Source organism: Aspergillus lucknowensis, assembly GCF_044049455.1.
Source record: "Aspergillus lucknowensis strain CBS 449.75 chromosome Unknown BJX67scaffold_13, whole genome shotgun sequence".
NCBI lineage: Eukaryota > Fungi > Ascomycota > Eurotiomycetes > Eurotiales > Aspergillaceae > Aspergillus > Aspergillus lucknowensis.
Window position 1 is genome coordinate 473,418 of NW_027263557.1, and position 15,364 is coordinate 488,781.

At 51.2% G+C, this 15,364-nt stretch overlaps 3 protein-coding genes and 1 non-coding gene across 4 annotated transcripts; 2 read left to right on the top strand and 2 right to left on the bottom strand.

Moving 5' to 3' along the window:
* Positions 1–2: 2 nt before the first annotated feature.
* Positions 3–1,884, top strand: BJX67DRAFT_371327 (cytochrome P450; the record flags this gene model as incomplete). Its single annotated transcript, XM_071031065.1, has 11 exons — positions 3–20; positions 74–185; positions 261–292; positions 398–466; positions 540–578; positions 640–715; positions 1,069–1,240; positions 1,306–1,418; positions 1,494–1,540; positions 1,574–1,817; positions 1,868–1,884. The coding sequence occupies 11 exons, from the start codon at positions 3–5 to the stop codon at positions 1,882–1,884; spliced, it is 939 nt and encodes a 312-aa protein (XP_070887624.1).
* BJX67DRAFT_t46 lies at positions 900–971 on the bottom strand. The gene has a single exon. It is a non-coding gene; the product is annotated as a tRNA-Ala (tRNA).
* Positions 1,885–2,350: 466 nt separating the features above from the next.
* On the bottom strand, positions 2,351–3,124 carry BJX67DRAFT_349980 (uncharacterized protein). The gene is made up of 2 exons (XM_071028795.1): positions 2,640–3,124; positions 2,351–2,581 (listed from the first exon to the last, which is right to left on the bottom strand). Exons 1-2 carry the CDS (start codon positions 3,094–3,096, stop codon positions 2,424–2,426), a joined length of 615 nt encoding a protein of 204 aa, XP_070887625.1. The 5' UTR covers positions 3,097–3,124; the 3' UTR covers positions 2,351–2,423.
* A 9,729-nt stretch (positions 3,125–12,853) lies between these two features.
* Positions 12,854–15,097, top strand: BJX67DRAFT_47041 (casein kinase 1 family protein). The gene is made up of 5 exons (XM_071035068.1): positions 12,854–13,149; positions 13,403–13,442; positions 13,499–13,571; positions 13,636–14,653; positions 14,801–15,097. Exons 2-5 carry the CDS (start codon positions 13,431–13,433, stop codon positions 14,895–14,897), a joined length of 1,200 nt encoding a protein of 399 aa, XP_070887626.1. The 5' UTR covers positions 12,854–13,149; positions 13,403–13,430; the 3' UTR covers positions 14,898–15,097.
* Positions 15,098–15,364: the final 267 nt, after the last annotated feature.

Sequence of the window (15,364 nt, forward strand, 5' to 3'; positions counted from 1 at the left end):
ATATGAACCCGAAATTCAACGTTAATACATACACTCCAACTTGAAAGTACTTTAAGTCTACGCAAAAGCGAAGTTAAGACGATTTTCGGGCCTATGGTTCGCAGGTTCCACCAAATTAAGGATGATGCGCAGCACGCTTCTTGGACGCATGCATTTGGACGTAGTTGAGGCATGTAAAAAGCATGGTGACTAGAAGTGCTGACCTCAGGAGTATATCCAGTTTTATACATTTCATTGTAAGCGCCGATTGGCTTCACCAGGTAACCTCGTCCAAACTGGGTTCAACGATTTGGTGACCAATGATCCCGAAATCATTGGAAAATGAGTGCTGTGCGCTCACCCTATACTCGTTCGTCCCGGTATAACGCTTGTACACGCAGCTGCCTTCAGCCATAAGTCAAACCATGTCTTCCGTGAACTCGATGAACAGCGCCATATCGCCTTGCGCAATAAACTAGTACCCGGCGTTGGTCATGGTTCTTCGTGCTCTCCTGGCTGACAGAGTGCTGATGGTGATTACATTACTGTACTCGGGAAAGGAAAATATACACTTCGAGCAGAGCATCGACGACCAGCTGGTAAGATTTTTTTGGACTCATTCGTGACCAATATACCACCACCTCCTCGGCAGATTTCCAGCCCGTTGATTTTGCTCGGCTCTGTCAATTCCTCACGCTGGAGGTTATCACTGCGGTTGCATTCGGTGACCCAATAGGTTTCTTGGGCGAAATGAAGACCTACATGGCTGTATCGCAGACCAAACGGCGATGCTCCCTATCTTCGAGCGCGGGCGGTTTTCAGCCCTTCCGATTCTGGGGAAAAAAACCCCAATTGGAAAAAGGAACTGACCATGAAATCAACTAACACGCTCTAATAAAGGAAGAAAAGGAAAAAAAATATGGACATTCTGGGAATCGAACCCAGGACCTCTCCATTGCGGGTGGAGTGTTATACCCCTAAACCAAATGCCCTAGATGAAGGGTGGCAACTAGAAAGGAGAATATGGATAAAGCAGAGAATATAAAGGGTAAGAAAACAATAGATTATCCTCGGACCTCTCTCTTACAGGTGGAGTGTTATACCCCTCAACTAAATACCCAATTATGCTTAAATACTTCTATGGTGTCCTATATAAGTTAATACTAACATCCATCTACCATACACGAAGAGGCATGCTGGGTTCGTTCTTTACACATGGACTAACCCAGGAAGAAGCAGAACAAGAAACAGTTCTTCAGATGTGAGTCCCTCTCCTTCTCGTAGCAACGGGCAGCAGCATCTTTCTTATGACATGTGCGCTGGCAGCTTCGCCGGATCCGACACCACGGCCACCACCATCTGGACTGCCACGCTTTTCCTCATCACAAACCCCCACGCGTTGGCAACCCTTCAAAATGAACTCGACGAAGCACAGGAGCGTGGACAATTATCGAGCCCAATAATTACTTACGAATAGGCTCAGATATTACCGTACCTCCAGGCGTGTGTGAAAGAGTGTCTCCGCATCTGGCCTCCGGTAGTAGGACTCATGCAAAAGGTGGTTCCTTGCTGACGTGACACCCTTGATGGGAAGTTTATTCCGGAAGGAACACAGACTGGGCATTCCGCCTGGGGTGTTCATGGTAATCCTGCAGTTTATGGAGCCGACGCCGATAATTTCCGTCCTGACCGCTGGTTAGAAGTTACTGTAGATGCATTTCTCACCATGAATCGCACGAATGAGCTTGTTTTGGGGTCCGGTCGGTACGCGTGCCTAGGGAAGCTGTTGGCGCTCATTGAGGTTTCGAAAGCAATTGCTGAGGTGAGTATTGCTCCTGGTTGGTCTCCCGCACACTGGCTCTCACGAGATGCGCTATGGTCCGCGTAGATCTTCCTCCGGTATGATATTTATCGTAATGGGCTATTTCTGCAATCAGAGTTTATAGTTCATAAGAAATGCGGCTTGGCGATCTTTGTAAATAAGGTTTGTGACGATACATACTTCCGCATGCCCTGTGTTGATAATTTGCTCAGCATTGATACTAGTAACAGCAGACTGGAATGTTGTTGGAATGACAGTAAATTTACTTCCCTGGGAAGCCCTTGGCGGCTGCCGTAGTGTTGGCTGATAGTTTCTTGAGCGCTCACACATTTACAGGCTTCTCAGAGGGGACTTAGATACCTGCATGTCGTCCTTACGGTGCTGGTAGTGGTCAGACCTATCGCAACCTGGAGAGTAGGTCTCCAAACCGTCGCATATCGGCCCAACTTATTGAGACTTGTATAATCCCGTCCTCCGAAAGAAAGGCTGAGGGCTTCGTCGATATGCCTATGCTTAATTAAGGCTGTGTTTTTTGCTCTTCAGCTTTTTACCGGGGGAATCATACTTCGTGATTAGCAGATGTAAAGCTCGGCTATATATGTACTTTTATCTCTCACACAGGTCATGTTTTCGATTGCACACATATCCCTATCCCTCCCAGGACCAGCGCCATTCCCAACCATGTCTCCTTTTCAATAACTTTCCGCTCCACATACCATTCGCCCAAAACCGTGAAGAGAAACGCGCTCGAATTCGCCAGGGGAACTGTTAATGAAAGTTCTGTCTCCCGTTAGTCCCGCTGTTACCCACTCTGCGAAAGAACGGGAGAGCTGCGCACCATGCTTCCCAACTAGAAGAAAGAACCAAACGCTCCCAGTCAGATTAATCACGAGAGGAATCAAATAAGCCGGTGTTCGAAGAAGGTTGACAACGGTCCAGAAGATGGTAACAATCTTCGTTCTCAGCCAGGAGGAAGACGAAGACGATGCGTTCATCCACGCCGGCTGCGGGTTTGAGGTTGTTGTTGGGTCTTCGAAATTCGAGGGTGAAGGGAGAGGTTGGTCTTCGTCACTTTCGCTATCGTCGCTGTCGCGTTCATTTCTTGTTGGTCGTGTAGGCTGGAGTTCGGTCGGTTGTGATTGCTGTTGTAGCTCTTGTCGCGCGTTGAAGTCCGCGGCGGCGCGGCGGATGAACGGGGTAGTGAAACCCCATGCTACGCCGACAAGGAGGAAGGAAAGGACGTAATTGAACACTGGAGGTTGGTCGGAGGGTGTAGTTCCAGCGTCGGGTGCCATCCTGTGTTATGCGAAGCGTGCGAGCATGGAGACAAGCCAGAAGCCGGCCGCAGCTGTTATGAAGTTCTTGCACGTGATTTTCTTACAAATATATGCAGCCGTTGCCTCTTGCTTCATTAACAACTCTACCTCCTGGACTATTTACCAATTCCGGCAGAAAAAACGAGCTTCATGTTCGCGTATTATTTATGTAACTTCTACCAAGCCTGAGATTCCTCCTCTCCTCGATTCTCTCATGCCTCATGGCGCTTGTCGCGCGCTGCCCGACTTGGAGCTTCAACCAGTGACCCGACACAAGGGCGCGCTACCCACTAGACGCTCAAGATCGCTATTTGCAAACATTATCCAACTCAACAAGCTTCTCTATCGGACTCCCGCGCCCACCACCCAGGCCGTATCCAGACCTTGTGAAGAATCACGACGGAGGATGAGACAAGTGAGCTTTATAGCCTCTTTGATGTTTAGTAGTCTGGACTCTTAGAGGATTAGAGTTCAACCAGAGATGCTCTTCATCTGGAACAGCTAGGGCTTGGAGCGCAAATCTGCTGTTCTTTACATCAGTAACAACAACGCGGGTCAATTTCCGCAACTCTACGCGCAAGACGCAAGGAGCACGCGGCTGGTCTCTGCGAGCTCAAATATCGCGCCGCAGGAAACTCCAAATAACGGTGTCATGTACCTGGTTGCCTCCGCGCTTGTGATCGTGTGCACGATTTGAGTTTTAAGGTACAGCATCGGCTGCCACGAACACAAGTCTCGTATTCTTAGCCTGCTTCAGAAGTCCTGGCCGTGTTTCTCTTTGGCAAGTTTACAGCCTTCCGCCTTATCTTTCGAGGTGTCAGCTCATGGTAGACGATGCAAAACCGATCAATGCAAGAGACGAGGGAAGGTTTGACGTGTGAGGAGAGGTCTCTCGCTCGCATAGGTTATTAGCTCGAAGACCCGTAGTTCCTTGCTGGTTGCAGGATTATGCAGGAATGTGGAGTGCATGAAAACGAGACAATTCAGGCACACCCTGGAAAACGTATAATGGCCTTTGATCTTCTACCTTGGGTCAATGAGTTCGAGTACGTTGGGACTCGACACTTCCGCTCCTTCTCGATGCAGACGGTCCACTCGAACATGCTATGCCACGCTCAGTTTGGTAAATAAGTCTCGTCATCAACCAAGCCAGGGGTGTGAAGCGGAATGAGCTGGTACAAACAATGCGAGGCTATCTTTCACAGCCCATCAAGCCGGATGAGCCTCGGACTGGGCCGTGCTTCCTGGCCTGTGACAGGGATGAAGATGACGTCCCACTTGGCTCTTCTCGTCTTCTGCCAGACGAGTGGATCATTGGATTGATTCCAGATTCAATGAGCAGCTTGTGCTTTGCGCCTGTTCCTTGTGCGCTCCAAACAAGGAACTTAAGGATTCCTGCCCTGGCCATTGGCAGACTGCCCCATGGATTGGTTTAATTTGGAGCGGGACAGGGGTGGCTTGAGGTAACCTGATTGGGTTAGCCATTTTGGAGCAAGGGACCTCGAGGCTCTCAATCGTCAACGGGTTCTTCTATACATAGCTATTCGTGTTGATTTTCAGGGCTACTCAATATCGAGAGCGAGGTTTCTTCCCCAGATTTACTCCAAGAACTGCTTAATCCATTTAAAATTTGGAGAAATCGTAGCTTAACACAATTCTCCCCTCCAGCCGTTCGGCTCGGGAGACTGATCGGCATCATCTGGAGAAACAAACCTGTTCCTGCTTACATCAGCTTTCCCCCCAACTCCAACGGCGCCAGCACCAGAGAATCCACCAAGAATGAAGATGAGGAAAATGAAGATCGCTGCAGCCAACCTGTCGAGGCGCCGCTCCACATGCAAAGGCATGACTATTGAGGGGAATTTTGAAGACATTTCATATTTGTGGGAAAATCCTCGCTCTGCCTGAGGATGCTGAGAATCCGATCCGGCGGAATCTCGATACCACTTCGTTTGTAGCCTGGCCATCCTGTCCACCTGCATAGTTCAAACCGAGGTCAGGGTGTTGGACTGGAGATCCGAGTCGCATCCGAAATTTACACTCGAGTCTCCAGGTTCCGTGCCTGAATCCCGCAGCGCAGGGTTACCTTTTTCCCCGACAACTGGAGGAGCCCCAGACATGTACAGTAGTTGAAAGAGAGTCGTATGGCCTCTCAGAGGCATTCTTGCGAGAATCGCCAAATAAGACCTGAAAATCTACTCCATTCTCCTTTCCCAAGGCTGAGACGGAAATCCAGACATTCTCTTGCCCACCCTTTCATCCATTATTGGGCGTTTCGGCGGTGTCGTCCTTCCCCCCTAAACGAACCACCGCCAAAAACTCGACAGCCAACGAGAATTATCTAAGCCAATGGAAAGTCGAAACGCTGGAGTGCCGTGCCCTGTCCTTCCCTGCTCGCCCCTTCTCTTCCTCTCTGCAGTCTTCAGTTCCCTCGTCCCCGGGCTTCTCGTCATTCTCGACCTCCTTCGACCTACTACGATCGAGATTGGTCTTTTCCCTCTTGTTTGTCTTCTCCCTTCGTGTGTTTCTTTCTCTTGTTTTGCGGCGCTTTCGTTCTTTCTTTTCTTCGCTTCTGCGTCCTCAATTTTTGCCCACTATAGGACGCCCTTACCCCTTGAAGACCGGGATTGAGGTTTTGAGATTGCTTCAAAAAGAGGAGGAGTTGCTCGACTCCTTATTTGGGACACTGAGCGGACAGGACTGCGCTGGATGGACACTTCCTCGCATCGACCGAACCAACAACCAGTGTCGCCTGTCTCGGCCAACAACAGCTGTCCAGCTCCCTGATAACTTTCAGTCCCAGCTCGCGCGTTCGCTGCGCCCTCCGCTCCTTACACTTTCAGCCTGGCGCCCATCATTCTTTTCGCTCTTTTCACATCTTTCTCTTAGCCTAGTCTGCCTTTGGCGACAGAGACCTGATTATATTAGCATCCTCGGGATTTTGTCCGCTTCTCCCCCGCCCTTACCGGATCCCTATAGTCCTGCGTTGAACGACCGTTTACGATATATCTTATTCTCTTACGATGGCATTCCTCTTTAAATCGAAGAAGAACCAGCAGGCTACTGGCCTACCTCCCGCAACGAGAAACGTCCACACCTCCGAAGGAGCATCAGCAGGCTCTGGAGCCGTGCTGAACGGACCGAAAGATGGAACGGGCATCTCCCAGACGCCACCCCCGAGCGGCAGCTATAATAATTCCTTGAATTCGATCAACAGCACCAACAGTCCAGAACATCAGCGTTTGCGACAACGAGCTGAGTCTGAGTCTCAGGTTCGTAGCCTAATCTTCTCAATGTTGGCCTCCTTGCGCTGAGCGTATGGCGAGTCAACATTTTACGTTTTAGGCAGACTAACGATGTCCAGGCTCAGCGCGCTCTTCAGACTACGCCAGCCAGCAATTCGCCCGGATCAAGTCCAGGGGTATCCCTTTACCCATGGTCGCAGCGTCGATTGAACTTTTCATCTGCACAAGCAAACCCTTTCCCACGATATGGCGCAGCAATTAACGCAGTTGCCTCGAAAGAAGGCGACATATACATGATGGGTGGTCTAATCGACGGATCGACTGTCAAAGGAGATCTCTGGATGCTAGAAAGTAGTAGCGGGAACCTCACATGTTTCCCAATTGCGACGGTTTCGGAAGGTCCAGGCCCGCGTGTGGGCCATGCGAGCTTGCTGGTTGGAAATGCCTTCATCGTCTTCGGCGGTGATACCAAGGTCGATGAGACGGATACTCTGGATGACACGCTCTACTTGCTGAATACTTGTATGCTCCTTACCCGTCAACACACAGTTTGGACACCATGGCGGTTGCTAACTTGGCCGTCGCAGCCTCCCGACAGTGGTCGCGTTCGATACCACCGGGTCCTCGACCCACGGGACGATACGGTCACACTCTCAACATTCTTGGCTCTAGGTTGTATGTCTTTGGAGGCCAGGTTGAAGGATACTTTTTCAATGATCTGGTTGCTTTTGACCTGAACCAATTGCAGAATCCCGGCAACAAGTGGGAGTTTCTTATACAGAACAGTCATGAGGGCGGACCGCCACCTGGTCAAATTCCTCCCGCAAGAACTAATCACACCATTGTCAGTTTCAATGATAAGCTGTACCTGTAAGTTTACCTCTCCTAGGATTCCCCAACCGGCCCTTTCGCTCATAGTTACTAGATTTGGGGGAACGAATGGGTTACAGTGGTTTAACGATGTCTGGTCCTATGATCCTCGCACCAATACCTGGACTCAACTGGACTGTGTCGGATTTATTCCGGCTCCCCGAGAGGGGCATGCGGCAGCCCTCGTCAATGATGTAATGTACATATTTGGTGGCCGTACTGACGAGGGTGTCGATCTTGGTGATCTTGCAGCATTCCGTATATCTACTCGACGGTGGTATTCTTTCCAAAATATGGGTCCCGCGCCTTCTCCTCGTTCAGGGCATAGCATGACGGCGTTTGGAAAGCAAATCATTGTTTTGGCGGGCGAACCCAGCTCCGCCCCTAGAGATGCGGTGGAGCTCAGCACGGCATACCTGCTCGATACAACAAAAATTCGTTATCCAACGGAGACACAGAATGGTGAGAGAATACCAGCCCAACCTCCAGGGTCGAAAAAGGTAGGGCCCGAAAGCAAGTCTGCTCCACAACCAAGCTGGACATCCCGTGAAGCACAGAACATACCCCCGGATCAGCTCCGACGAGGCCAGGTCTCCTCTCGAGAAAGCATGGTTAGTCCTACAGGTCGGCCAACGGAGCTTGGCGTTGGACCGGGCCCAGGATCCCGCTTACCGCGAGCATCCATTGCGCAGGCTCCATCCGGCCCTCCACCGCCAGGACAGGCGCCGACGCCTGGCCCGAGAGGTAGCACTCCGCAGAATCCCATGGGCTCGAGAAGCAAGACGCCCACAAAACAAGAGCGTGCTTTTGGCGGGCCTCCGATCGACACCGCTCGGGCTGTGTCCGGCGATAAAGACAAGGAGTCGGCCCCGAGGGACTCCCCCAAAGATTATAAACCTGGGCAAGAGTCTAATGGTCAGCGAACAGCTCCTCAACAGTCCTCGCGCATGTCGGCTCGGGCTATGGAAGCAGGGGAAGCGGCTCCCCTGATTGCACCCGCCCGCCAACGCTCCCTACGCCAGCGACAGCGCAGCTCGATGGATAGCGCAGATGAATCTATCCTTGGTCGACACGCAAGTATTGATGGCTCAATAGATTCACGAAGCCTCAGGAACTCCAAATCAGGAGACGAACCACGCTCGCCTCGATTGACCGCTCATCAGGAGGTTTTGATCAAAGAACTTGAAGCATTGCGGAACCGGAATGCTTGGTATGCATCGGAGCTCGCTTTGGCCAAGAAAGCTGGGTATTCTCCCAATATCTCAACCAACCCTGCTTTGGATGAACGTGCGGCAGATGCTTTCGCCGACGAAGATCGCCCTTTAATCGAGGCTTTCCTTGCAATGAGAGCAGAGCTAGCCAAAATGCAAGCAACAGTAGACCGACAGGCAGCTATTGCATCCAAGCGAGTCGCAGAGGTTGAGCAACAGAGAGATGTTGCGGTGAACGAGGCCGCTTACGCCCGTGCTAAACTTGCCGCACACGGCGGGAGCCAACAGAGCACCCCATCACTTGACGGACATTCCCAGGATCTTGATAAGGCAGCCTCCGAACGGACAACAGATTTGAGCCGGAGGTTAGCTCTGGCACTCGCATCTCAGAATGAGCTCAAGTCGAAGCTGGAGGTGATCTCTTCTGATCTTGACCAGGAGAAACGTGGAAGGGAATTGGCGGAAGAAACATCTGAGGCCACGAGGAGAAGGTTAGCTGAGCTGGAGATGCAGAATAACCCTCTGGAAACAGAGAGTCTGCGTGCCCAGCTTCATGAAATCGAAGCATCCCTAAGAAAAGAGTCAATGCTGCGATCCGAAGCTGAAATGTCTTTGAAACAGTTAGTTCTGGACAAAGAGGAGTTGTCGAAAAGGCTTGAAGATTCTTCCGGCCGTCTGAAAGACTTTGGCGATAATATTGGCAGCCTTCGAGACGCGGTAACTGCGTCTTCTACCAAGGCTGCCGTTTTAGAGAAGCACTTGGATGACGAGCGCGAACGACGAGAAAGCCTAGAGAGGAAATTGCTGCAACTCCGATCTGATCACGAAGAGCGAACGGCGGAGCTAGAGAACGCCACTCGCCGCCTCCGTGACGCAGAAGAACTGGCCGAGAGTCACGCCAGGGAAGCCGAAACCCACAAGAATGCATTCCTTTCTGGTCTAGAGCGAGCTTCTTCATTCGACTCCGAAACGTCAATACGCTCACTTGTAGACCAACGAGTGGCCAGCTCGGAAGCACAAGTTGAGAGAGCGAATACGCTTGCGAAAGCCAGCCAAGCCGCTGCCGATGAAGCAGCGGAGAAACTGCGGCGTGCGGAAGAAAGAATTGCTGGCCTTGAGGCGTACCAGGAGCAGGCCAGCAGGGAGGGTTTGCAACTTCGACGGCAGCTCCAGGCCGCCCTCAAAGATTGTCAAACATATACAACCGAGAATAGGGAATTAAAGTCTCAGCTAGAGGCGCACCAGAGGGAGGCCGGAGCGCTAGCTGTACAGCACAACGCCCTTAAGGACCTTCTTGGCGAGCGTGGAGTGAACTACACGAATACCCGGCGCTCCCCTCGCGTTGAATCGCCCGGCTCCCGATTCGGCACTCCCGAGCAAAGCCGCCTTCGAGAATTGGAACAACAGCTCTCAACGAGCATCAAGGCCCATGACGAGCTGAAAGCTTCGTTTGAGAGCCGAGAGCAAGAAGCCGACCGCGCTTATCGGGAGAAGTTGGAGCAGCTCGAAAATGATTATCAATCCGCCGTCCACTATGTCAAAGGAACAGAGAAGATGCTGAAGCGGATGAAAGACGAGCTTACCCGATATAAGTCCCAGAATGCCAAGATCCAGTCCGAATTGGAAGCCGCCCAGGCTCGAGCACCTGAGGGAGCTTCAGAAGCTCCAGAAGAATGGGAAGCCGAACGCTCCCAGCTTCAAAAGTCACTCGCCGATCTACAGCAGGATACATCGATTTCTATTTCACGTCTTGAGGAACAAATCGTCAACCTCAAGGAAAGTCTTGCTTCTACCGAGGCGGAGAAGACCAAGTCTCTCAAGGAGTACGACGCAATGAAGCAGGAACTCCTCGCGATGACCGAGAAGACCCGCTCTGAATTGGAGCAGCTCAAGCAGGAGAATTCACTGCTGGAGACTCGCGCTGTGGATGCCGAGCAAAAGGTTTCCATGCTCTTAGATCAGGTTGAGGCATCGGTTGGGCATTACCGTCGACAGTCGCAGCACGGACAAGGTGCGAACGGTATCTCTCGTACGCACAGCAACGCTTCCAGCGGCACCATCGGCGCTGGTACTCGACGGTCAAGGGCCAACAGTGCAATGTCGCAGGATGACACTTTTCTCGACAATCGTGGTTCCATGGCTCTCGACTCGCTGGCCAATGAGTTGGAAGCCCTACGTACCCACTGGGAGAGTACAAACCGCAGCTATCGCCTCAGTACTCAGTCAGACTTCGATCGAACACCGACAAAGGAATCGGGACTGAGCGACAGCCTTGCGGAATGGAGACGGCGATTGGACGAAGAAGAGGCACGAGAGGCTTCTCCAGATAAGAGTAAGCCTCGCAGTGCTGCAGACGGACATGTAGCGGCGAATATGATCTGAGGGGCTCAGGGAGCACTCATGACTTGTCTATATCCTATTGGAAGCTATGTGATGATGTCTACCCACGTTGATTGGTCTTTGAGGTTCTTGTGCTGGTTCATCTGTTATGCATGTCCGTGTCTTTGTTCGACTTGCTGGCCATGTATTACCTTGAGAGACAAATCGACACTCGTCATCATACACCTCTGATTTTTTTTTTTTCTTCTTTTTTTTTTTTGCCTTCCTTTTACCACTGTGTTTTCAATCAATTGTCGTGCCCCCCTTCATTCTTCTTTTATACCCATTCGAAGTGTACTATTATCCTCCACTGTTCATTGACAATACCTCCGTTTGATCTGATCTGTTTGAATGACAGCAGACTGAAGCTGTCTCTCCTTATCTGTAATGTGTTGGTGATACGTGAGTAGCACGTACAGCCTGCTCCAATGCTCGCTTTGCCGGATCACCTCTTCCGTCTGCGTAGCATTCTGCACGTACGGTTGGGGCGTTATCTCTAGTTCGCAGTATCTACAACTCCCCTCTCTTCCCCAGCAATTTTCGGCGCCATGGAGGAGTTGGTTGGAGTTGCCGAGTCGTCCCTAGCCAGCCAACCACCAGCCATCCCCCTCTTGCTTCCTGCCCAACGCGCTAGGTCTCAACGACGAACTACCCCTGTTGGCAGACTTGGTCGTAGGAATGCGACTTCGCGTCGTCCTTTCACGACGCGGTGTTAGCAAGGTGTTGTTCTTGTGCTCTCCATCGTCCTTACCAAACGGAAGGCGGATTCGTAGAGACGGGAGACGTTGCTCAGGGTGACGTCGGCAAGGGCGTGCATTGCTTTTTCAACACCCAGTGTTCCATTCGGGAAATTTATGCACGGGGCGAGCGATTTTAGGGTTGGAGGGATGGCGCTTGGTGGGTTTCCTTCTAGTTTTCTAGGGTTGTTCTGATGATCTGTTTGGTATGGACGTACGATACGATAGATACGATATATATACCGCGTATACAGGCAGGCCCGTCCGGGTGACAGAAATCAGTAATTGGGTGATATAGAGACAGAGAGATAAACAGATAGAATAGCGACGACACAAGTACCCGTCGGACTTGGTTCTTCAAAGATGACCCGAGCCTGAGGGAATTTAGGATCCGATCATCAGTCAAGGAGCAGACCAGCGGTGAGCATTGGGAAGAACCGGAGTGAGAGACAGGGTAAACAGCAGATGAGGTTGATCCTTTGAAACATGGCCACGGGTCATTTCCCCGTGAAACGTTGCTTGGGACGGAGAGTTCGTGGTTCGAGCAAAATCATAGAGTATTCGTTCATCAGGTTCTGACTTGTTCTTTCTGGAAAGATGGATGGATGGAGGTATCTGAGACAGGGCGTGGTTTCGTGCCCAAGCGCCTGCTGTATTGTTAGTTCGTATGGTCGTTATGGAGGCGTACAGGCGGAGGCTGGTATATACGGTACGTGGATGCTGACTGGCATTTCCATCTCGATGAGGATCCCAGTGTTTCAACTGGTGGTGATATTGAGTACTGGTTAAGCTGGTGAATAACCAAAAGAAGAGCCCCAAGGGAACGTACTCGTAGTGTCATGCGTCGATTTCTTGTATGGTGGTGAACGAATTCACTGTCTGTCATGCTCCTCGCGAGGCAGCGCCATGACAAGGCACCTGGCCACCCAAATGACTGGTGATCGCTGCAGTCCTCGGACATCGGTATCATTCATGATCACGGTCAGAATCATGGTCAGAATCACGCCTTTTGGCATTGCCGACGCCGAGACATCGCCACGACCACAATCACCGGGGGTTTCAGAGATGATGAAGCTTGAGAGCTTCAGTTACCAAGAGGGACTAATAGCAGGACCATTTTCTTTCCTTTCTTTCAAGTGACTTCCGAATTCAATTGGGGACCACAGCAAAGGACAATTGGTGTTACCGTACAATACCCGTATTGAGAGTGTATGGCGCCAGTCAGTGAAGTGCTACCAGTGCTAAACTTATCACTTTTTCCCGCCCCCTCAGCCCTCTCACTTTCACTGCCTGCGTCAATCAAATCTCTCGACTGTTCTCACCTCTTTCCTCCTCCTCCTCCTCTCCTCTTCCCTCCCTCCCACCTTCCCGACATCAAGGGCCTTGTCCTTGGTTCTTGACACTATTTATTTTCCTCGCTTTTCGATTCCTCCTCTGCTGTACTTTGTTGCTGTTCTTCCGCCTCTTCTTTGTCGTGTTAACCGGCGAAAGGGTCAGCTGAATCCCCTTTCTCTCCGCCTTGTTCGCCTTTTCCGGTCGGGTCGGTCGACATCACCACTAGCTCATCCGTTTATCAACTCCTTTGACAAGGTTCGTCTTTTGCATATATCCTCTCTGTGCGCCTACTTTCTTTATTGCTTTCTGGTGGCTTTGTCTGCATCTCCTTGGAACCCCCCAGCCTTGTCAGGCTCGCCCTTTGTCAGCCGTGCTGAGCCTCTGGCTTTTGTCGTGGCTTGTTTAGCCTCGCTTCCCTACAGGGAAAAGCTCTCCGCCGCTTTAAATCAACTTCTTCACCCCCTCAAACACCGGTCAACGTACGGTTCTAATTATAAGTATCCTACAGCAGCTCTCTGAGCCTACATTTCGCCAAAATGACGACCATGGTTTGTATTCTGCTGCAATTCAGTCTCATCGATCCTCTCATGCTAACACCGCATAGGACTTGCGTGTCGGTAATAAGTACCGCATTGGCCGTAAGATCGGAAGTGGTAGTTTTGGCGACATCTATCTCGGTATGTGATCAATGCAATAACACTATAGAGGTAGATGGTGGGGGGAAGCACTGACTTTATACAGGCACTAACATTATATCCGGCGAGGAAATTGCGATCAAGCTCGAAAGTGTCAAGGCCAAACACCCTCAACTAGAATATGAAGCCCGTGTCTACAAGTCCCTTGCCGGTGGTGTTGGGATCCCGTTCGTTCGCTGGTTCGGTACTGAGTGTGACTACAACGCCATGGTTATCGATCTCCTTGGACCCAGTCTGGAGGATCTTTTCAACTTCTGCAACCGCAAGTTCTCGCTCAAGACGGTTCTTCTCCTCGCGGATCAGCTCATCTCCCGCATTGAATACATCCACGCCAAGTCTTTCATTCACCGTGACATCAAACCCGACAACTTCCTGATGGGTATCGGTAAGCGTGGAAACCAGGTCAATGTGATCGATTTTGGCCTGGCCAAGAAGTACCGGGACCCGAAGACGCACTTCCACATCCCCTACCGTGAGAACAAGAATCTCACCGGAACTGCCCGTTACGCCAGTATCAACACTCACCTGGGTGTCGAGCAGTCTCGCCGTGATGACATGGAGTCTCTTGGTTACGTTATGCTTTACTTCTGCCGTGGTACTCTTCCTTGGCAGGGCCTGAAGGCTGCTACTAAGAAGCAGAAGTACGACCGTATCATGGAGAAGAAGATGACAACTCCTACCGAGGTTCTCTGCCGTGGATTCCCCAACGAGTTTTCCATCTACCTCAACTACACCCGCTCCCTGCGTTTCGACGACAAGCCGGATTACTCATACCTCCGCAAGATCTTCCGCGACCTGTTCGTTCGTGAGTCATTCCAGTACGACTACGTATTCGACTGGACTGTCTACAAATACCAGAAGAACGCCGCAATGATTGTGGACGCCAAGAAGGATAAGGATGCTGAGGACCAGCAGCGTCGTCAGGCTGGTGGTAACATGCCCCTGCCCGCCGGTGCGGCTGCCAAGCCCGGTGGTATCTCCAGCCAGCGCCGCAAGATCATGGAGCGTGGAGCCCTCGACCAAACCCCTGACACCAACCGTGCTGTGGGAGGGAGTGACAGGATGTGAGTATCAAAAACCTAGGTTCCGTGTAGGGAACTCCTTCCCTCTGTGCGTTTCGTTCTTCGGTGCACCGTTGCACGCTGGAGGTCCTCTATGCCTTATCTCTTTGGTTCCTAGAATCTGACTAATCTCATAGTCTTCGGCGTTAGGCTGCGTTCTGCTTCTAAGGTTGCTGCATCAGGTGCTCATGGGCCTGGTGCTAGTCGCTCGAAGCGGGACGATGGGCTCGGTCCTCAGTGGTATTGAAATGTGTAGTATGGTGGTGTGGAGCTTGCCATGTCTTTGCTATCCTCTTCCATTCTACACAGTCTAGCTTTCTGTCTGATGGCACGACGCTAGCTAAGGAGCCCGGGATTATCGTCGGTCTAGTTGCCTCTCCTTCTACAGGGTGCAGCATACCATTCGGAACTATTCGTCTTGGGACTCCGCTACTGTTTTCATTTATCTTTCCTCTTGCATTCTCTGTTAGCCATTTACCCCCGTTTTCTCGATCGTTTTCCGGTGTCACCACCCGCCTCGATCCGATTGCGTTTTCAACCGTCGTTCGCTCGACCATCGGAACCGTTACATCTGGGCCTATCAACCTTGCTCAACATCAATTCGTTCCCACGGTTCGAACCACGAGTTTCATATTCAGGGAATTCCGATGTCGACTCTGAAACGCTTTTTATGTGGCTATGTTTACGTCTCAGTCGCCCAGTTGAGTCAATTTC